A 23,210-nucleotide genomic window follows, 5' to 3' on the forward strand; every position below is an offset into this window, starting at 1 on the left:
TCCCTGCTGCTACTCCTTCATCTCCTATCTTCCATTCCTCTGTATCTCTCTCTCTACTTTCCTTGTCACTGCCTTTCCCCCCTCTCTCCTCACCTCTCTCTCCCCATCAGTTTCTCTCTCTGTGGATCAATAGACGGGGGGCAGAAACACTGTCTGACATTTGTAGAAATAAACGACTGAAATATAAACACAGCTAGCCTGAGGGAGCGAGACAGACCAAGGGAGAGAGGGTTGATATGAAAGAGAAAGAGACAGAAAGAAAAGCAATGAGCTTGAAGGAGTAACAGAATAAGGGAGTGGAGGGATGATGAAAAACAATAAGACTGGAAAAGAAAGAGAGGAGAGAATAGGAGTAGGGGGAGAGAGTGCGTGAGGCGGGAGAATGATGAAACTGGAGAATGAAAATGAAAGAGAGATGAAAACTCATAACCACAGGGCCTGAATGATGTCTGCCAACCTGTGTGTGATTGTGTGCGTGAATGCATCTGTATGTGTGTGTTTACTGACAGACAGGAAGTCATAGACCTGTTCAGTTCATGTATTGAACTGTCTCCTGTTTGACAGGAAGAGGACATCAATCTTCTCATCCTCACTCATGTAGGAAAGCATTTTTACTGAAAAAGGTTAGTTCATGAAACAAGAATTATCACGCTTTAAAGAAATAGTTAAGTTATAAATACAAAAATACTGGTGGTTTTTTCCATTAGGGGTGAGACTATTTAATGCCTGGGTTGTGGATCCATTACAGAGAGCTGGACACACTTATCTATCATGACTCCCTATTTATTCCTAGGACAGTTGCTCACAAAAAAGCCTTGATGGGCTTCCTCATACTCACACATACAGTATGGAGCATGCACACCAGAGTCGTTTCCTTCTCTGGCTGAGCCAAGTGAAAGTGTACATGTCTGAGGTGAAGAAGGTGAGACACACAGTGTAGAAATGTTATTTAAATAGTAACGATTCCTTTGCTTTTTTCTGTTTTTTAAGGTTTATCTGATCCCACCACCTGTAGTTCACTGACGTTTAGCACAATATAATGAAGACATGCATGTACACTCACACTGGGAAATGAGTGCACAAACACAGGACATAAACTCAAGTGTGTCACCACACAAAATATAGTTTAATTAAAAAGCAATAAAGTTGTTAAAATAAGCAGCGGAAACCACACAGGCTGCAGAGCAACAGATATGATAACAGGAAGGATTTCATCTCTTCTTCTCTTCGTATGTCTTCTTCTTGTCTCTTCCTCTGGAGTTTTTTTATTCCCTTTCTATCTTGACTTCTTTCTCATATTCCTTCTGTCTCTCCTTCTCTCCCACTCTTCCTGAGTTTTCTTCTGTGGTGATTTATTGCTCTTGTCTGAAGGGTGAAAATAATCAACTTGAAGTGAAGAGTTAGTGAGTGTGTGTGTGTGTGTAAGAGAAGGTGATGAAGTAGCTTTTAATCCAAATCCTGAATTTTCTGCTGAAAACCTCTTGGTCATGGCAGGCAATACACACACACACACATATATACACCGAAGCATAGACATGCGCATACTAAAACCATAGTTACACAAGCCTGAGCACACACAAAAGACAGACACACTAAGAGGTAGAGAGATAGAGAGAAATGTACAGACATACACACAGTTCAAGAGAGTCACAGAATTTTTTTATTTTATGTTGCACAAACTCAGCATCGTGTGGATTAAGGAAAAAAATGGAACCACAAACAGCACATTTTCCAAGGTACCACAACCATGAACTTTGTAGGAATCGCACTCAATATGTCACATGTACATCCTTATATATGTGAAAACACACATAATCATGCACAGTCAGCAGTGTGATGGTTTAAGGGTCAAGTCTGTCCGCTGTGTGCATTTGAGAGTCTCAGTTTTACAGTAATGTTCTGGTTGTGTGTGTGTGAGAGAGAGACTGAACACGTGCCTGCGGTAGTTTATGGGCAAATTCTGATGGTTTAACTGACCTTCACATATTTTGCAACCATCAGCTTTGCATGGAAAATGCTCTGTCTTCAATAGTTACATGCACATTTGGGAGGAGAAAAACCTTAAACTCTCTGAATCTCAAAACAGTGTTTGAAGGCAGCTGAAAAGATAGTTCAAAGACAAAACATGATGGAGACAAAATGGACCATTACCCTGTTAGAATAAAAACAAACCATATTTGTGGCCGTGAGCTTCGCTGAACTGTTGTTATATATGGCACATTTCATACAATAAGTGTGCACCATTACCATAAACTTCTATGGGTGAGTGGGCTTGCACTCTTAATAGATGAAGCTGGTAATATTCTATATTTTTTCCCTGTCAACAAATCTCATGAAAAGTTCAAAACTAATGATAAGTTTATTCTTTTGCCAAACTCTGCAGCCACAGCTGTCCAGAAACCATTAAAACACATCAGTGAGCCATTGGGTTGCTTTAGTTCAACCGTGTAGGTTGTTTTGAGCCAGCCCCACATCATACCTGCTGCTGTAAACATTTGCTGCTGAAAGTAGTCCCCAACAAATATTTATTTCTGTTTAAGGGTGTTTAAAAATGTGACAGGCTTTTGAAGATTTACATTGTCAGTAGGAGCCAGTAGGTTTGTGGTGAGAGATGAAGCTGCTTTTGTTCTTTTCATTGTATTTCTTGACATTCATCAAAATACAGAATATTGCCATCCTTTACTTTTAAAGGAAGTCTGCACGTCTCAAATCTTAACCTTCAAGTTTCAAGCAAGTCCCAAGTTACTGTGGTGAGAATGAACCAAATCAACTGGAGTTGCTACTATAAGTCAAGCAAGTCACAAGTCAGGTCATACAAAATTCTGATGATCTGATAATGTTATAGGAATATCAAGTATTTAAGTACAATGTTCACAAACCTCCTCTGATTATTAATTGTGCATTTGTTAGCTAGTTTAAGTTATGAATGCCAAGTCAAAGTCAAATCTTTTACCAGTGTTAGTCCAGCAAGTCCTCAAATTTATGACTTAAGTCTGACCCGAGTCAAGTCATGTGACTCCACTCCCCCACCTCTGACATACAGATGGTGTGAAATGTTGAAGTGTTTGAAATTTATATTTTGATTTCTTCTTCTGAGCTTCTTGATTTCAAACAGGTTCCACCACCACCACCTCCACCACACACACACACATTGAACTATACTAATAAACCTTCTGGGCTCATCTAACTCATTATTAGCCTCCACACTGGCAAATCAGCATCAAATTCCCTCTACCTTGTAAGTGCAAATTAAAAACATTGTGCAGTGTAAATGTGCACTTAAATCTGGTCAGGAACAGAATGAATGAACAGACTTTTCATTTGTTGTGCTCATGGCAGTGGAAGGATTACCAGGGACTAATTGGACAGATTAACTAGGGTTAGGTTGCATCTCCTGTCAACCTTTTCTCTTTCCTGCTCCTATCCTCTTCCCCTTTCGTTCATCTGTCCTTCTCTGCTTGTCCCTAAGCTTTCCTCTCGCCTGCTCTTTTTCCTGTTTATTTCTTGGCTCTTCCTGATGTTTCATGTTCAAGGACAGGGTTTTGTTTTCTGCCCTTTGCATAGTTCTATTTCATTTAGTTTGATTTCCTTTCCTTTTGTTTTCCTTTCTTTAATTCCAACCTCTGGATCTTGCTGATATGAAGCTCACTGTCGTTGGTGTTATTGTTGGTGTTTATTGGTATTGTTGTTGTTTTCAAAGCTCCATCTGTAGGAAACAAAGCCTTTTAGCTCCAACATGAATCCAACCGTTTGTCTGTCGACCAGAGGAGGGGAAAGGGACAAGGCAGCTTCTGTGGTTTACCGTTGGACCAGGTCCCACTCGACTCTGGCCTAGTTCCAACTAGTTATCATTTCCCCCCATTCCTCCTCTCTCCTCTCTCCTTCCCTCTTTCATCTTTATTTCCCATTCCTCTCTCTGCTCCCTGTATCTGTCCCTCTCACCCTCCAGTCCCCTTTTTCCACACATCGCTTTGTTTTTATACTCTTCTTTGCTCATTTATGCTGTTCTCTTTGCCCTGTCTCCTCTTCCTTTCTCACTCATTCTCTCGTATCCTCTTTGTTTCATTCTCTCTTTCCTTTTGCTCATGTTCTCTCATTGTTCCCCCCACCTTACTCTCCACTTGCTTTCACTACCTACGGTAAATATAAAACGATAAGCAGCAATGCATTATGGGTCTGGGGGAAAGGTTTTGAAATGGAGGACAGAAGTATCTGTGTGTGTGGGTGTGTTTGTGTATTTTTCTTTAATTCCATTTTAAAGACTATCACTGTGAGACAGTGTTAGTATGAGGACACCCTGAAATCAATACTATTTATTACACTGCCCCAACTGTGTGTGTGTGTGTGTGTGTGTGTGTGTGTGTGTGTGCCCTAATAGCCATGTTTATGGTGAGGATCAATATATATTAAACAGGGAGAGAGACAGAGAAAAAAAGACCAAGACAGGCAAGGGAGAGACAGCAGTGAGTCTCCCTCTCATTCTGTTTAAATGTCAACCACCCAGTAACAGGTCGAAGCAAAAATGAAATGCTCTGACCCGTCACCTATTTACACTCACACACAATCACACAACAGACATCTACCTGTGCTGGTGTCTCCATAACCTTCTCTCCACTGTTTTTTCTTTCTTTCTTTTTCATTTTTTCACGTCTATGTGGCTCTTTATTAGTGAGCTCTTTACATCCAAATGACTTAGCAAACCTTGACATGTTTGTATTTTGCCTTACAGCTCAGTGTGTATTGAGAGTTGTGTTAGCCCTTGACACTTCATTCTTATTGAGAAGTTTTATTGAGACAAGCACACACCCACACCCACATAAACACCTATATGTGCACTGCCCCAGATTTAATCTCGGTTGTATCCCAGCTTGAGTGTGTGTGTGTACTTGCATGGCTATATGTTGTGAGGATCAGTTTGAGTTTTATACTATGGGAGTGAGGATGTTTGGGCCGTGTGTGTGTGTGTGTGTGTGTGTGTGTGTGTCTGCGTGTGTGTTTTTGGGTAATAACTAAGTGTGAGAGTGTCTGTGCCTCTGTTTCTGTGCATGTGTGTGTGAGTGACAGGCAGATAATGGGTTGTCAGAAGAAGCGACAAGTTTGTGTCCTTGTGTTGTCTCCTCTGAGAGAGGAGGGAGACCCAGGGAAAAACAGAATGAGACGAGGCGGGGTTGGGGAGAGACTTGCGTTTCTATTTAAGGTGAACTCTTTTTATTAAAAAATCCTTCAAGGACATAAGGGAGCAGGTGAGTTACAGCATCACAGAGATATAAAAAAGAAGAAATGTTAACAGGCGGTGAAATGATTACCAGTTTATGACAAGGAACAATAAACAAAACCTTTAATTTACATAGTTCTGGTTGCCCAGAGATAGATTCCACTTTAGTCTAAGGACATTCTGAGCCAATCTGAAAGATCAGTATCAGGTAATTAAAGTATATTTGCTATTGGCCTGATCAAACAGATATTGGTCGTGATAACCCTTTTGTCAAAATATCAAATTATAATGGTGTTAACTGGTTAAAAAAAAGCACTTTAATTTCGTTTTCAGTACATTCATACAAGCATTGTAAAATCTGACATACTGCTACATTTGACATTTTGAGTACATTTTACTGATAATACTGATAGGACTTAAGTAAACCCTTCATGTAGTGGAGCATTCCTGGTCTAAATACTTCCACCTCTGCTTCTCTATTAAAAATATGTATCAGAAACATAAAACACAAGCAGCTCAAGCTCACCAATCATTCTTCAGAAAAGCCTGAAAGTACACCCTTGTAGCCTCGAAGTTTAGTTTCCTTTCTGGGATGTCAGCTTAGACATTAGTAGCCACTAGCTATGTACACTATATTGCCAAAAGTATTATTTCGTTTATCATAATTATCTTTAACCTTGTTCCATATCTGTCATTGTTTAGCCTTCTTACCCCAGTTTATCTTTGAATACTTTTTAATGTTAGCACAGTACAGTAGCTCGATCTGTATAGCACGGTCTTATGGTAGTATTACATGCTCCCCCTCATTTCAAGTTGTATAAAAGAGGACAAGGTCAGGGAATATAATAATAAAAACTCCTAATGACAGTTGAATAGTTCAGTACAATCACACCGAGTTGAGCAGGGCCATACATCATCAGCCTTCCACTTGTAAACTGAACTGTGTGTAGTGTAATACTGGGCACTGAGGGCATCCTGGTTACGTAAGGGTTGGAGCACTAACCGTTAACTACAGCGACCCTGATTCACTTCCGGGCAGGGATCTGTGTTGGATCTCATTCCCCGGCTCTGTACCACTTGCCCAGAATCTATAAAATCCATGAATATAGATCATGTTCATTTCAAAGGTTTAAATACTGGACACAAGATGTTTTCTACTTCAGTTTACAGTCCACTCACAGCATGCGTGCACTACAGGCATCAATATACACTATATTGCCAAAAGAATTCGCTCGCCTGCTTTCACATGCAAAAGAACTTGAGTAACAACCGATTTTTAATCCATAGGGTTTAATATGATGTTGGCCAAACCTTTGTAGCTAAAACAGCTTCAACTCTTCTGGGCACGCTGTCCACAAGGTTTAGGAGTATGTTAATGGGAATTTTTGACCATTCTTCCAGAAGCGCATTTCTGAGGTCAGACACTGATTTTGGAAAAGGAAGGCCTGGATCGCAGTCTCTGGTCTAATTCATCCCAAAGGTGTTCTATCGGGTTGAGGTCAGGACTCTGTGCAGGCCAGTCAAGTTCTTCCACACCAAACTTGCTCATCCATGTCTTTATGGACGTTGCTTTGTGCACTGGTGCGCAGCAATGTTGGAACAGGAAGGGGCCATCCCCAAACTGTTCCTACAAAGCTGGGAGCATGAAATTGTCCAAAATGTCTTGGTATGCTGAGGCATCCATCGGATTGCCAGACAGAGAAGCGTGATTCGTCACTCCAGAGAACATGTCTCCACTGCTCTAGAATCCAGTGGCGGCGTGCTTTACACCACTGCATCCGACGCTTTGCATTGCACTTGGTGATGTAAGGCTTGGATGCAGCTGCTCGACCATGGAGCTCCAGAGAGTGACCCATTCTTTCACAAATGTTTGTAGAAGCGGTCTGCATGCCTAGGTGCTTGATTATATACACCTGTAACCATGGAAGTGATTGGAACACCTGAATTCAATGATTTGGATGGGTGAGTGAATACTTTTGGCAATGTAGTTTATGTCTGTTGCCTAAACGTCGTAACCCAGATGTTGGCGTTGTGTTTTAGCTCTTGTCATACATGCTCCTGAGAAGCTGTAATTACTGTGTGCGTGGTAGACGGATTAATATGTCCTCTGGAGTAATAACAGCCTTCTTGACTGAGTGATACCTGCTGTAATTTGAAAGGTAGTTCTCTTACCTAGAAAAATACCTCTTCTACGGTGATTGGTAGCTGGTAAAGTTAATAGCCTTCCTCCAGAGATGGGGAGCTCCTGTAGGTAGATGGGTTTTTATTTCATCAGTTGTGCGACCTTATCCTTATACAGTGTTCATTGAACGAGTATGAGCCTCCGATATGCCTTTTTTGTTTTAGTCTATATCCACTACTGACACTACTAAATATGGCAGCTCATTCGTTGTTCTTCACTTCATAACTACTCGAGTTTGTCTTCGGTTTGGAGTTTGTTGCTTCACCGTCTTGAGATTTTCATTGTAGCATTCCTGGCTTTCTCAGCTTCTCTTTTCTGTTTCTGTGTGAGATGCATGCACACGGTCCTGCAGTCTCATTGGCAGGGCATTAATCTATGCTAATTAGGAACGAATGGCACGTGCATTCAATTTAGGAACACATGGGATTCATCAATATAAGAACACAGGTGCAAACAATTCTGCAGTTTAAGAACAAATTCATGAATCAGACATAGACTTTTCTTAGGACCTTTCTTAAGAAAAGGTGGATATGGCCTATTCTTCACACAGTGTAGCTCCTGAAATATAGGGTACTGATTTGAGTGGGCAGAAAGCAAAAGGAGGAAAGGTTTGTGTTTGTATTTGCAGTCTTGTGTGTGTGTGTAGAGGCCAGGCAGGCAGGAGAGAAGGTAGATTATATTGACAATAACATCGCTGAATACAGATGGAAACTGAAAATGTACCTGGTAGAAGTTATTGCATTTGAGAAAAGATTGGATGGCAGTGAGGAAGAGAAATAAATGTTTTATCTAGGGAAAAGGTTGACTCGCACATTTGGTCTTTTTGTGGCTGCACAAAGTACATTTTCATTTCAAACACACAGTTCACAGAAATTCAAAAACCTCAACATCTGTAGGTTCTTTTGAAGTAAAGTGTCTTCACGTTTCACCAGAATATCATGGTTATTTTCCCTCAGCTGCATAGATACAGTATGATCAGAATGCCACAGTCGAACACACCATATACAGTAGCATTAAGTGTTCAAGGAGAGCCAAGTCAGAAATTTGTCCCTCACCATTTTGGTTCTTTCTCTGTATTCTTCGCTGTCTTTCTGTAGAACCTATGCGGACTCCTAAGAGGCTGAAGATTGCTGAGACCAGGTCTCGTCTGATAGCGGTGGACTGGGAATCACTGGGTTACAACATCACACGTTGTCACACGTTTAATGTCACAATCTGTTACCACTACATGGCTGCCAACAACCGCAGCAAGGCTGACTGTTTGGACATGGACCCTAAAGGTAATATTTAGCATAACTATTACACTTATACTGTTGTTTTACTGTTATACATTTAATATGACAGTGTAAAGAATGCAGTATTTAATTTGTAAAGACTGCATTATGGTTGTGTTTCCTAATGTAAATAGATTTTTCACAAATATCAGTTCTTGCTAACCAACACTCGCAATGACTTGCATGAAATGCATAAATAACACAGGTTATTTATGCATTTAGAGCCAAAAACACTGATGATTAATTGATCAACAGAAAATAATTGCAAGCAACAGTATTTTAATCATCAATGATTCATTTAATTTTATTTTCAAGTACATTCTTTAGTTCTCAAATTATTGTTTTACAAGATTTTGCGGTTTCTTTTTATCTCAGCACCGCGCCACCTGGTGGGAAACCTGCCGCCCTATACCAACGTCAGTCTGAAGATGATTCTGACCAATCCAGAGGGGCGGAAAGAGAGTGACGAGACCATCATACAAACTGATGAAGATGGTGCGACATATAAAGCACACTTCATTTTTTCCCCCTCATTTAAAAATGTATATGTGTTTATTGTTTGTGTGATAAACTTAAAGCTAATTTATGCAATTTTATGCAACACATGACAGCAAAAGTGGGCATGTGCTTTCAAAGGCTTCAGTGCTCCAGACTCATTGAAAAGCCTGGCTGCAGTGCCTGGTAAAGTTTTCCAGCAAGCCTCACCATTCTAACAAATTAGAGAAGATGAAAGTGAGGGGGTGGAACTCACAATCAACATGCTTCTGCAATAGCTAAAGTTGATCCCCAACTTTAGCTATTGCAGGGCATGGATTTCGTAAAGAGGGTTTTCTAATGCAAATGTTTTGTTACGTTTTATGCTTATAAAAACGTTTTAGTCTAGAAAAGTGAGTTGGTCGCACTACATGGAAGTTAGAAAACCTTGTGGCTGACTCACAGGCTAGCAACCTCCCAATTCCTGCATTAACTGAGAAAGGACTGGGCGGAGTGTTGATCGCAGGGAGAGGAATGAATGGTGGGAGTGAAGTGCTTCACTTTTGAGTCTTTTGCTAGTGGTATGTTTATTATCAGAACTAGCTTTAAGAGATGTCTTGAACTATAATTTATAGAGGACAGAATTTGGCTGTTAATTTTTTTAGTGTTGGATAATTTTGTCTGTGTGTGCATTAATAGTTCCTGGTCCAGTTCCCAGTCAGTCTCTAAGAGCCACCCCATTTGAAGACAGAATTCTTCTTTACTGGAAGGACCCAGCTGAGCCCAATGGAGTCATCATACAGTATGAGGTACTGGCCGTGGTATCAGTGGTTGAAGCTGTTGTAGGAGCCAAATTAACAATGCAATCTGTTCATTTAAAAAAATATTTTCTGTCTTTTCGCTCCGATTCAGATCAGCTACAGTGGTGTGCGTTCATTTGACCCTTCGGTGCCTCTCCAGCGGCCGGGACTGACAGTGTCTCTGCCCTCAAATGCCACTCATCACCTCTTCTCCCAGCTTCACCCTGGTGTCACGTACCAGCTCTCTATACGAGCGTCCACCTCCAAAGGATTTGGTCCTGCAACCACACTCAATGTGACTACTAATATTTCAGGTATAAAACAAGTTTTACAGTGTCTTATTGTCACAAATATTTGTGATATCACAGTTAAATTAATAGAGAGGTGATATATGTAGACTAATACAGACTTTGATGCTCTTTCTTCAGCCCCGACAATAGATGAGTATGACGGGTCGGAAGCATTTTTGAATGAAACTGCAACAACAATCACTGTCCTTCTGAAGCCTGCCCAGGCCAAGGGAGCACCTATAAGGTACTGTATGCATCATACATTATATGCTACATATCCAAACTCGTGATTTTGTCACATCAGGCTGTATTTGTGAAATAAAAAATGCAGTTAATAGTTGTGTTACTTTTTACACTTGTCTGTAGTGCATACCAGATTGTGGTGGAGGAAGTGAATCCTCAGCGGACACGTCGCCAAACTTCCTCTGACTGTTATGAGGTGATTCTTAATCTATTCTGCATATATTTAACAGGCTATGTCTTTGCAGAATATTTGGTTTGTTAGCTAACTAGCTATTAATCATTCAGCTTTATAGACCACTGCATTTTACAAATAAAACCTTCTGTTTATCTGAGTATATATTGCATTTGTCAGTCAACAGTATAGATGAATTCTTTTTAATATATTATTTAATGTGAATACATCCTTTTTCCCAGGTCCCGGTTTCTTACCACAGTGCCTCAAACGGTGGATCCCCATATTATTATGCTGCTCAGCTGTCTCCCAGTAACCTACCTGAGCCACTCCCCTTCACTGTGGGAGACAACAAGACCTATCAGGTACTATATTCTTTATTGTATACAGTGAAGAAAAAAGATCCAGTAAATCTAATAGAAATCAAAATAATAAATTAAAAGCTCTGTAATGCACTCACAGGAAAAGCTAATAGACCAGGACGAAATCAAGTCTTGTTTTTTTTTTCTTAAACATGACTTCACGTGCAACTAAACATACTTTAAAGCTCAGAGAGAACTCATGCAGTATTCATGTGCCAGTTTTTCTGCATTCAAGCATATCCAGTAGTTCATGACAACGGGGAAAAAATGTTCATAAATTATTTTGTAAGTTCTGAAAATGTTTGGGAAATTTGCTATTTGTGCAGAAAAAGACGCACTGAATTGTAATTTTTACAATTTGGATTTGGTGCATTTTAAACAAACGAGATAAAGCACTTCCATTTGTGAGCCTTTTATTACCTTTGCACTGTTTGTAGTCTTCAGGGCAAGATAAGGCCTAGTCCACATGTACACAGATGGAAAAAAATGTCCTGTTATTAATTTAAATCTTCGTCCTCATATATATATATAAAACCCTACCCATATAATCGTGTGGGTCAATCAAAAGCCTGAAAACACTTATCAGTTCCTTCGGCATTGGTGTTAGATCAGTGTGGGAGTGTTGTTGAGTGTAGCAGTAACCTCTATAGTGCCTTCTGATGCCTTGGTTCCTGGTGGGTGAGTAACTGTGTGTAAGTGTAAACCCACTAAAAACCTGGTTAGCAATATTACAACCATCACGAGTTTGGCTGTGTCTGTCTCTGCACAACATCACCTGATAAGCAAAGGAGATAACGTCACACACTCGCATGACAAGCCACAAACTCACGCTGGAAATGGAGTTTCTAAATATTTTCAACCTGGATGGAGTTTTCCAAAAGCTTCGTTTTCAGTGACCTAAAATGGCATTTGCGTGTGAATGAAAGGCCAGAATGTATAGACAATCTACATTTTAGTGGGCTGTTGGCTGTACTGACATATTTAGCATGCAGACACAACAGTGGTATCACGTTTTCAAACAGAGAAACCAATGGCACAGAAAACATATCCTTCGTAATAAGTGAAAACACCAGGTGATAATCTATGTTTATTTTGCCTCATATAAAGCTTATGATCCCTCCCTCTGCTCCCCAGGGTTACTGGAATCCCCCGCTTGCTCCAAGGAAAAACTACAACATCTATCTTCAAGCTGTTAGCAGCACAGAGCGGGTAAATAAATATCTATTCCAGTGAATACATGAAAGACACAGGAGCAGATATACAGCATGTGCACATTCAAAGAGACACACCACCAACACTTTAATTAAGTTTACAGCTTCTACATGGAAACAGTGATGACATCAAGAGTATCAGAATTTAATTCAAACTTAATATCTGCAAGCAATTGAATATGCTCCTCTTGTTTAGCCAAATACCTTAAGCATGTACTCTGTGTACAGTATTTGATGTATGTGCTGTATGCTCCTCTTGTTTAGCCAAATACCTTAAACATGTACTCTATGTACATTATTTGATGTATGTGCTGTAATTGGAGGGAACTTTGGGCTCAGGCCTTGTTGTTTGTCTTTTTTTCTTCAGGAAACTAAGACGCAGTGTCTGAGGCTGGCTACTAAAGGTAAAAACAAACCATCATTATTAAGATCATTGCTTAAAAAAAACCTTAACTTAGTGTGACAATCATATACAGCTCAGGTTTTTAAAAAGTGTCTCTAAATTTGGCTGCTGAGACAAAAGAATTGCTGAATAAATGTAGGGATGTCATAAATGATAGAAGCTATAGGTTTTATGTATTTAGCTTGGTTCTGTTTTTAAATTGATCACTGTTTGTTTAATGATGTTATTTATCAGATATCCCTTGTTCCATTTCTCCTGTTCTACAACCTTGTCATGGCTGATAGCCTCATCCTGCTGCGACTGGTCGACTGTTGTATTAAGAATATTAGAGATGACTATAAAATATTGATGTGTGGTAGAAAGAGACAACACTTTTATGTCATGATTTACTCGCAGCCATATGTTGTTAGATTATCAGACTGGTTTTAAATGGTGCAGAGTTAATCCCTGGGCAGCATCGCACAAAGTACACACACAGCTGCGCACATGCTGTTTTGAGCAGTGATTTTTAGAAATGCCGCTGGTGTGTTACAGTTTAGCTGTGCTGCATAAGAACAAGGATAAACAGAAAAATACATTACCCTGTTTTTGTTAGTGACATTGACAGTGATTAGAGTGAATGATTAAGACTGATTGAGTCATATATTGTAAGGTCTATCCAAGGACAGGTGGTTTGTGGTGCTGGTCTATGCTATGTACAGTATATGTTTCTGTAATATAAACCGTAAATTAAAAAAAAAAAAAAAAGGGCCAGGTTGAAAGAAACTGGACTTTTGACTGTTGTGTTCAATGTGATTGTGTACACACAAGCAGGTAGACCCATGGGAATAGATCAAAGGTTTGGTTCAATCCCTCCTGAGCCTGTAAGGTGTCATGTTATCACCCTAAACTGAGAAAATACAGGAAGTTTCTGTTTCCAGTGTCATCATATTTCAAGAGTTGCCGGTGTTGTCGTTACTAGAATGTGTGTTTTCTTTGCCAGAAGCTGCTACAAATTGATGACGCTGTGTCTTTCTAGCCTGAGGAGGACTGAGCGAAGCTGAAAGAGTCTAGAGAGGATTTTAGATTTTTTTTTTAATAAGTGGAGAAAGACACAGTAATGGACAGAGAGGTCAGCTGACTGTCCCTTCCTTTCTCTCTCCGTCCATCTCCATGTGTGTGTGTGCGTTCAACCATGCATCCAGGAGGGAGGAGAGCAGTCCTATTAGGTCATCTGGGCCATTGTGTATTGTCACTGGTGCCTCAGGGTGTTTGTATGTGTGGCTGTTTAAGTTGTGAGCGGTACCAACTGACCTGGATAATTTTTACAGGCATTAAAAGCTACTGCTGACATTATGAGGTCTGAGCCAAAACCCTTTAAAGATGTTTTATTTCTTTTTATATTGTCTTTCTTTTTATATTGGTGCTTTTCTGCTGTGTAGTTATCAAATGGTTTCTTGGCCTGAGACCAGCAAGTCTGGTTTAGATTTGTGTCATGAACCGAAACTTCATAAGGACATTTTAACAGTAAACTATAAACTATTGCTGACAAAGTATACACTGTAATAGAGTCACTGCTTCTAAATTACTTTAAACATACATTTTAGTACCTTTATCTTTTTTCTTTCTTATTGATCCACGTGAATCTCGGTGACTGTGGACATTAGGCCACATTTAACAGTTAGTAGCCTCAGTCAATATGACATTTATAGGTAAGTTTTGCTGTGCTTGTGTCCAAATTATACTGTCTTTGTCTACTTGCTAAGTAGAGCTATAACTATAGCAATTTTCTGAACTGCCGATTCTGATTTTGGCCAATTTTTCTCTTTCTTTCACTCAGACAAAATAAAAGTACTCCAGGGTACTTTTTTTCCCCCTTCCAATTTAAAATGAGCTTCCAACTGAACATGAAAGGCAATATTTATACTTTTCCAAATATAAACAGGTGCAACAGGTACTAAAACAGAAGAATGTCTGTTCGTCAATCTCAATGAGCACACAATAAGTGTGTGTAGTTTTTATTTGGTGTTTAATCATGGGTTGAGTACGCTGTACATATAAATGCATTTCAAGTGTAGCCAGTAGTACCCCATTGTGTACTATTTGTTTTAGACCCCAGTTTTCCCTTTTCCAGGGTATTTCTGCAGGCTCATCTGTGCAGTGTTTATAAACCAAGCTCTTCCAATGCACAAGTGAACATTCATTGGGTATAGATGTGAGAGTGAGATGCACACAAGATGCTACACGCTGCCCGCGCTATGACATGTTTCTTCACTACAGTGAACACGGACACTTTAGTTGAAGTCAAACAGTTTTGGAGTTTACAGTACAGTAACATATAGATTTACACAAACCTTATCCTTTAAAAGCAATATTTTGGCTCATTTACTACTGCTAATACTTCCATCTCTCAACCTTTGTGCAATATATTATGACATTGGGTGTGTTGGGAGCATTTCAAAGATTTCAGTGGCAGAAACAAACATGTTAAGGTCACAAATATTGAAACAGATAAAGGGGGGATTATGTTTATCTTATTGATATTTAGCATTGGAAGTAGATTATTATTTGATAGATGTATTTCATTATGCAGAGTTTTGCACATATGCCTTTGTGTTGGATTATTTGGATTATCATAATGCATGATAATGTTCTTATGCTGCAGTACAAACTATTCTGGCTTTATGAGATCAGATCACTAAGTAGAGCTTAGGAGCATGAAAACACACACTGTCTGTTTCTGTTGACTTTCTGTCCACGATCAACAGAGTTTAAACCGCTCTACAGCATGCACTCTGCCTGAAGCATCATTTGTGAATTATATTCCAAAATCAGGGGGTTCAGTCAATTCTCTGAAGTCATCAGGAGCAGAAATGAGTTTGAGGTACAAGTAATATACTGTGACATTCATGCAGAAACACTGGACAGCTACAGTCAAATTTAATTCCAGTAGCAATTTCCAGTGAAAGCATAACACCAAGGATAAAACAGTTAAGACACACTCAACTGAGCATTTCTTTGTTTGTGTATAAGTAGTCAGTGTCTATTTATTTTTGACAGTTTTCTTTAGTGTCGTTGCAGCTTTTGAGTCGACTCCCCATTACCCGAGTCAGTCATCAAAGTCTACATTAAACAGAAGTGACACAGTTCTCACCATTTTATATTCCATACTTTCTAACAGTGTATTGTATCACCACATTATTTGGCAATTTGATACATAAAATACTCATTAATAGAAAAGTAGAATGTGTGCTTCAGTTGAAGTTTCCCAGAGACAGTGTGGTGCAGGTGAACAGGTTTTAACATCAGTATCTTATGGCCTATCACAACAAAAAAGTCTTAAGTCCTCGTCTCCAGTTTCTGAGTCCAAATGCAGTCAATGTTTTAGTCTGAGTCGCAGTCAGAGACATCACTGCTCAAGTCCAAGTCAAGTCACGAGTCCTGACACATGGCTCTTGCAGAGTGCAAGGACAGAACGTGCGCTAGTAGGAAGTTTTTGCTCAGATCAAGTAAAATTACTGGTCAGGCTTTTTTCAGCCCTGTTGCTGCCACGGATGATGCGCCATTGGGATGAAAAGAGAATTGAAAGAAATGTAACAAAAAATGCTTCTGAAATGAACCTTGGATGGTGATTTTTTTAATGGTGGTTTTGGCTTTGTATCTTGTATGCACAACGATCTTTTACAAATGTGGATGTTAAACGACCTTGTCGTGTGATTTCGATTATTTTGTCAACATGTAATACTGCAAAAGAATCAGCAATTACTGTAGTATTCTGTACTATCAGTTTGAGCTGATGCCATGTTAGAGTCACAGCACTGATGTTGCATTGTCACTGCTGTGTTGTAGGTGCTACAGAGGAGCCAGAAGTCATCCCTGACCCTGCTAAACAGACAGATCGGGTGGTGAAGATCGCTGGGATCAGTGCTGGTGTTCTCGTCTTTATACTGCTGGTGCTGGTAGCCATTCTGTTGGTCAAGAAGAGGTGAGTGACAATAAAAAGCCACAATAAAGAGTTTGAAGACGAGTGAAAACATTACACACCAACACGGAAGCAGATGCAAAAACACAAAGACACAACTGTATACCTAAATCCATTCTCTTGTTGTGTGTTGGTCCAATATTTGCTGTAGTTACACCATCTTCCATTCATCTACCATAAACATTGATCTCCCTTCAGAACCATTTTGATTGTTTTGTGAAGTTTGCTCTGTTTCAAGGCATTAAATAGCTGGGAAAGCTTCTTTTCCTTAGATGCATATGAATTTATGGTATTTTCAAAATTATCCAATCCTGCATCACTATTGTGTGAATTAATGCAAGGAAAATCTGAGGTCAGGTTTCTTTTCTTGCACAGTACAGCTATTAAAACTAGACACAACAGCCACACAGAACAGCTGTTTCATTTGAAAGAATAAAAGAGACACATTGAAAGACACAATCATGGAAAAGATGTCAAGCAACTTCCCAAGATTAATGGATTGTGTAAAAAAGATCTAATAGAAGTGCAGAATGCTGTATTTTACTGCTAAATGAAAAAAGAAGGATATTATGGCAGAGTACAGCTCTATAAAGTGTAGAGTGAAGAGGAGGTGGGGGAGTGAGGGGTGGTTGGTTGAAGTCAGGGGTTCACACGATTTTCACTTTAAAGAATTCAAAAACAATGTTTAGTGTAATGTGTTGTACTATATCACTCTCGAAATGCATTTGTGTTTAGAGAAAAAAAAGGAAAAAAGAAAAGATGAACACAATAGAGACTGAAAGAACACCTCAAAATTTCATGTCCTCATATTTCAACCTTTTCTTCAAGAAAGGTATCAAGAAGAATCGGAGCTGGTGTGGTGCCACTATATGATTTTGTTAATTTGGTGCAGGGCTCCACTATGTGGTGGCTAAACAGAACTACAATATGAAAATGGCAGCTGTACTGCTATACAGAAGCCAAACCATACAGTTCTGGTTTGCAGTAGATCCTTTAATTTCCAGTGCTCCACAGCCACCTTCAATGAAACATGATGTTTGGGGTTTATTAACATGAGAGTAGTATTATTAAGACCTGTCTATTAGTACAAACATTATCAGACAAAAGTATACATAGAATATCTTATTTTTTCCATCTATGCTGCCAAAAGGCAGTTTACATAGAAGAACCACATTGGAACTCAAAGGTAACCCCGCTCCATGTCTGGACAGTCTTTGTTACATGACGTTGAATTACATCTTTGTACTTTTCAGGGCATGTGTGGGCATATGGGTGCATGCACATCAGTATGCATGTGTGCAGTAATTAACTATTGCTAAACATGTCTTTGTTCTTGTGACCTTTCATTTAAAATCTGCTGTTAATGGAAACTAGGCTTCACATTAAACAGAAATAATTAGGAATATAACATACATACAAATTGGCAGACAAATGCATTAAAGTCAATCGTTTCATATCACATTTCTTATCCTGGTACAAGTGTTCAGTGATCACCATATTTCCTGGATACATTACAAGATTAATTATCATTTATGATCTCATTCAGTAAATCAAAAATAATGTGGCAAATTATAGTCAGTAATGAACTCTCATCATCAGAGAACTTTGCTCTTGCAGCCCCTGACCTCCATATTTTTATTTTAATTCTCTTAATGAATTCAGGTGATCCGACACTTGTCCTGGAGCTTTAGTGTCACATTGTAGTTGTAAATTACATCTAGAGTGCTGTTTGGAATATACTCACTATTGTCCAAATTACCAACGGTGTTTGATCCACAGAGCACACTCAGTGGCTGTAACAGGTTTTACTGAACATCATCTGTCCCCTTGAGGATTTTAGACCTTTTGATAGTAGAAAATTGGTCCAAATTGAAAGATAATGCATTTTTTTGGAGGTAACTGTTGTTTACTGCTCCTGTAATTGCATGCACAGCCTGGAGGATCTAAATTTAGTGTCTGTTCTTGTTTTGTGATACAGTAACCAGCTCAAGTCACATTCATGCATTTGGGCAAAAACAAGCAAACAATAAATATGGTCACAGATCACTAAATTGTCAAGGGACTGCAGCAGGAGGACAGTGAAATATTATCTAAAATATTATACTTAGGTTGGTTTCTATATCACCAGCATAAACAACTCAGAATGAGTGGTATTTTTGGATGCAGGGGAAATTTTCTAGTATAATGTTTAAGTAAGTTTTTATGTTTTTTTATTTTTTATGCTGATTCATGAAAACATATGAGACTGTAGCAATTTTTCCGATAGAGTCTCCATTGGAGAAAACATGCAGTATGTCTGCATGGGACAGTTTTGAGCAATTTGAAGTGTGCTCTGAAAGTCCATTTTGAGTTTTTATTGTGCTACAATATCATGTGTTAAAGGATAAGGGCAGCATTTTTCTATATTTTGTTACAGTATCCTATAAGGAGACTAAAGCCAGCAATGAATTGTGTCTACTAAAACCATCTACATGTGCATTCTATTTGGAACAATCTACTGGCAGGATAGCAAGCTCTGGGCTTTGCTATGAGTCCATTATAATGTTAGTATCAGCAGTGTCCATCAGACTCTCTCTCTCTCTCAGCGAGTCTCTGGTTCCTCTTATGAACACTTCAGCTCATACAAGTATGGTTCTATGAATACATCATTTTTGCCTAAAGTCAGGAGGTTGTGGTATGTAGCAACATAACAGAACAGAGTTTTCCATAAAGGTTTCTGGGGAGATCAAGCTTCATTGTCATTGAACCTTTACCACTTTGAACAATACTGCATCTTTAAAATGGTGGGACATGGTGACATTGCATAGGAAAGCGAGCTGAATGTATAACAGTTCAGATAGCTTTGTTTCAGTTTTGACTCATTGTTTATTTTTATAGGAGTGAGTAAAGGTGATTGGCTGCTTAGGGCTAATCAGGATATCCAGTTACAGTAAATGCAAGCTTAAAAATACTGCAGGAGCATTTAAATGTTAGAGGTAAAAAAAGAGAAAGACTGCATGTTGATAGTAGCTTATTTTGTAGTATTTATTTAGCATTAAACTTGAGTTTGGACTTTTTCTAAAGAAATAGAGCCCACAATAATTATAACAATCCCCTTGCATGACCCTCAAGTTGTAACAATCAAAAGGTGTTTTCTTCTGTTTCTGTTGTTGCTGGTTGGGACAGGACAGTATTGTCCTAATCTGCATATTCATGACCCTTGTGTCTCATTCTTTGCTTTCTGATTGGCTCACAACCCCAGGAGGACCTACTATTCATACTCTTATTACCTGTAAGTAAACAACCAATCAACAATAAGCTCACTCAGCTGCTGTTATCTTATTGGGCGAATTATTAGTGGCTAGTTGTTGTTATTTTTAAAGATGCAGTATACTTTTTTCAAGATAAAACACATTTTCAGCTCTGACCAACCAACCAAAGCCATCCTCATTGACACTGTGCCTGGGTGGGGGTCAATTCACTTTCATGATAGTCAGTTCAGGATTTTAGTGAATTCCTCATTTTTTATGTTTTTGTTTTTTTATATGTAAACTTTTTTTTATCAACAGAAGGTTTCCAGTTTAAAACTAATAAGACAAACAAATGCTGCATCATTAATAAATGAAATGTCAGCTTTTATTAAAGGGACTGAACTGTCAGGGAATTGACCTCAGCCCCGGTGTCCTCTACATGCTCCAAAGTTGCTCTGAAGCAGACATATAAAGGCCAAAGTTGGCCAGAAACCAGAACAAAGCAGGCCAAGGTAGGACGGCACAGGCCTGAGCGTGTTAATTGAAAAAAGAATGCTGCACTTGTGACTTGTAGCTCTTTGTGTGCATGTAGTCATGTGATCATCCATCAGCCATTCAAGTCACAGGTATCACCGGTAACTCTGCTACACATGCTCGGTGTCTCTCTTCTGTCAGTGGACCTGACCCGGTCGGTTTTTGTTTTTGGGACACGTGGCCTCTGATCTTGTGTCTTATGATGCTTTTACTTTCATTATGGGTATTTCCTCCTCTGCTCTTGTCTCTTATTGCCTCTCACCAGCTGTGACCAAAATGGATTCCTTATCCCATTGTTGCACTGACTTTATGAAGATGTAACAAAAACATGTTTCTTCATCACAAGCTCTTTTGAGACACATGAACAACTAAAGAGCCTTTAATCCCAGCACCTTTCAAGAGGAACAGAGCATTGCTTCATTGAGGTGTAAGGGTACCAGCAGATTCAGCCATGTCTGTATCTCAGTTGGTCACAATTCTTTGAATAACTACATTTAAATAATCCCTATGTCATGTGTTATACATTGTTATCTGACTTTTCTACATTTAAATAATCCCTATGTCATGTATTATACATTGTTATCTGACTTTTTAACATACTCTTTAAAAAGTATGTTTACAGCATGCATTCAGAAACATTACTTTTACTTCTACTGGTAACAGTATGGAAGTATTATTTGCCATGTTTACTTAAAAGCAAAAGTACTCATTATGCAGAATGGTGTGTTATTTGATCATTATTATTGATGCATAAGTCAGTTATAAGTATAAACTGGTGTGTTATTAGTTATGGAGGGAGAAGAAATTTTTTGAAGAAATCTTATGAAATATTTTACCAAACCACTCAAAGAAAGATTACCTTTTTGTATCTCATTAACAAGGCAATTACAGGGTTGACATACTGTACATTTTTGTTGATCGTGTGTGGTCACAGCTACCTTCCACTTCTTCTCTAATTCTGTCACTCTCTCTTCCCTCTATTCAATATATACATGGTTTATAATATAAACCTGTCCTTCGCTCCTGTTTGTATATTTTCTGTTAGACAACAAATAATACACTCACAAACACCCACACAAACAGCTTCACCTGGTCAGTGGTTAGTGTGTGTTTCATGTGTCTTAGAGGTGGAGTTGGTGTATTTGGGGTCAAGAGGTAAAACATATGCAATGCAAAGAAATTGGCATGCTTCATGTCTGTTTGCTAGGAAGATGTCAGAGCCATACATTGTATCAGTTTGGCAACTATCAAAAACCAATGTCCTCAATCCTCTGCATTCAACGGCTACAACCACTATTTTAATTTATATTGTGACTGAAATTTGCTAAATAAATGAATTAACTTGATCATACCATGAAAATCACGATGATTGTTGATTGTTAACTGATGCACATCTATGGCGCTGGGTATATGATGTTCCTGCATGCTCTGTCATGCTCGAAGTATTAGGCTCTTTACAGTTGTTTTCCCTGGGGTTTTATGGATTGCACACACCAAGAGAGTAAAACACATCTTTATGGTTACATTGTAAACTGCTAAAATGCAGCTTCCCTAATAAAAAGAAAAACAGTTTCCTGTTGTCTTATAACACTGGAGTGACTGTTTATGACACAATCTTAAGTCCTAGCGCTCATGTGATGGTAACTGTGGTACTTTGTGTTTTGTCCTTTGGCTGCTATAGATCATATGCTATTCCTCTACTGTTATTTTAATTGGATTTTCCATATCTTTGCTGTCAGATGAAAACCAAATATTTCAAATTTTTGTGATTTTATGCTCCTTTTTGTTCATTTTTTTTCTGATAGTGCAGAAAATTCATGAAATTACAAACAGCATTTACACAACTAATTATCATGTTGAGAATTAAACTTTTATTTTTGGAGGCTTTCACCTGACAGCTCATCTAAGGCACCAAGGTTAATAAACAGTTTTCCCTTTGCTACTTGTGGATAATTTTCCCTATATGCTATTTGCCCTTTGCTCCTGTACCTGAGCCTGTTAAATGCTACATTTACAAACAAACCTCTCCTCTACCTTCTTGCTTGTTCTCTCCTCTTTCCTTCCTCTCTTTATCTCTCTCCCCACCTTTGAGAATCAGCAGCCTGCAGCCCCAAGTCAAGCTGCTGTTGCCAAAAACAGGCTTACAGATACTAAGTCTAACGCTTTATATAAAGATTTGAACATTAATTCCATGCAAGGCAAAGCAAAGTGGGGAGGTGGTCTGCAGGCCAGCTGATGTTTGTGTACTTGTTTGCATGATACCTGACTGTGTCCATCTCTGTTCTGACAGGAAACTGGCTAAAAAACGTAAAGACGCCATTGGAACCACACGGCAGGAAATGACGCACATGGTGAACGCCATGGACCGCAGCTACGCTGATCAGAGCACTCTGCATGGAGAAGATCCCATGGCTGTGACATTCATGGACTCTCACAACTACAACAACAGATGTAGGTTCATAAACAAGGCTATTATTTCTATTAGCATTTTAATTATTAACAGGAAATTTACCACAAAAACTTTATCAAAAGGTGAATCTGGAATGTAATATTTTGTTTTATTTCTTACCACTCTAACACAATGATACACAGTATTTCTTCTATTTTCTTTCCTGTCCTCATTGATCAGACTTGAATTTTGCAGTTTGATTTAATTTGATTTGATTTGATTTATTCTTTCAGGCATGTAAAACAGTTGATATGACAACACACATAATTTTACACACAATCCAATATCAATTTGCTTATACTTAGTACATGCTTGAATGGAGTAGGAAGAAGTCAGACTTATCCAGTCCTACCCCATGACATCATCTTACCATCATTGGTTTGCAAGCAGTAAATGATTCACTTCTACAC

General features: G+C 38.9%; 1 protein-coding gene across 19 annotated transcripts in view; it reads left to right on the forward strand.

The window, feature by feature from the left end:
- Positions 1-23,210, forward strand: part of ptprk (protein tyrosine phosphatase receptor type K) — a 103,513-nt gene that overhangs the window by 63,355 nt on the left and 16,948 nt on the right. For 14 of the 19 annotated variants that reach the window (XM_020603949.1, XM_020603952.1, XM_020603950.1 and 11 more), the window contains 12 exons: positions 8,495-8,677; positions 9,047-9,166; positions 9,845-9,954; positions 10,058-10,259; positions 10,374-10,479; positions 10,602-10,674; positions 10,893-11,015; positions 12,147-12,221; positions 12,591-12,627; positions 16,455-16,590; positions 19,829-19,858; positions 22,642-22,802. In XM_020603949.1, coding sequence (XP_020459605.1) covers positions 8,495-8,677; positions 9,047-9,166; positions 9,845-9,954; positions 10,058-10,259; positions 10,374-10,479; positions 10,602-10,674; positions 10,893-11,015; positions 12,147-12,221; positions 12,591-12,627; positions 16,455-16,590; positions 19,829-19,858; positions 22,642-22,802 — 1,356 coding nt within the window. The remainder of the gene's footprint in view (positions 1-8,494; positions 8,678-9,046; positions 9,167-9,844; positions 9,955-10,057; positions 10,260-10,373; positions 10,480-10,601; positions 10,675-10,892; positions 11,016-12,146; positions 12,222-12,590; positions 12,628-16,454; positions 16,591-19,828; positions 19,859-22,641; positions 22,803-23,210) is intronic. The other 5 variants (XM_020603955.1, XM_020603964.1, XM_020603970.1 and 2 more) reach the window with 1 other exon arrangement.

The sequence above is a fragment of the Monopterus albus genome, unplaced genomic scaffold (assembly GCF_001952655.1).
Source record: "Monopterus albus unplaced genomic scaffold, M_albus_1.0 scaffold63.1, whole genome shotgun sequence".
Lineage (NCBI taxonomy): Eukaryota > Metazoa > Chordata > Actinopteri > Synbranchiformes > Synbranchidae > Monopterus > Monopterus albus.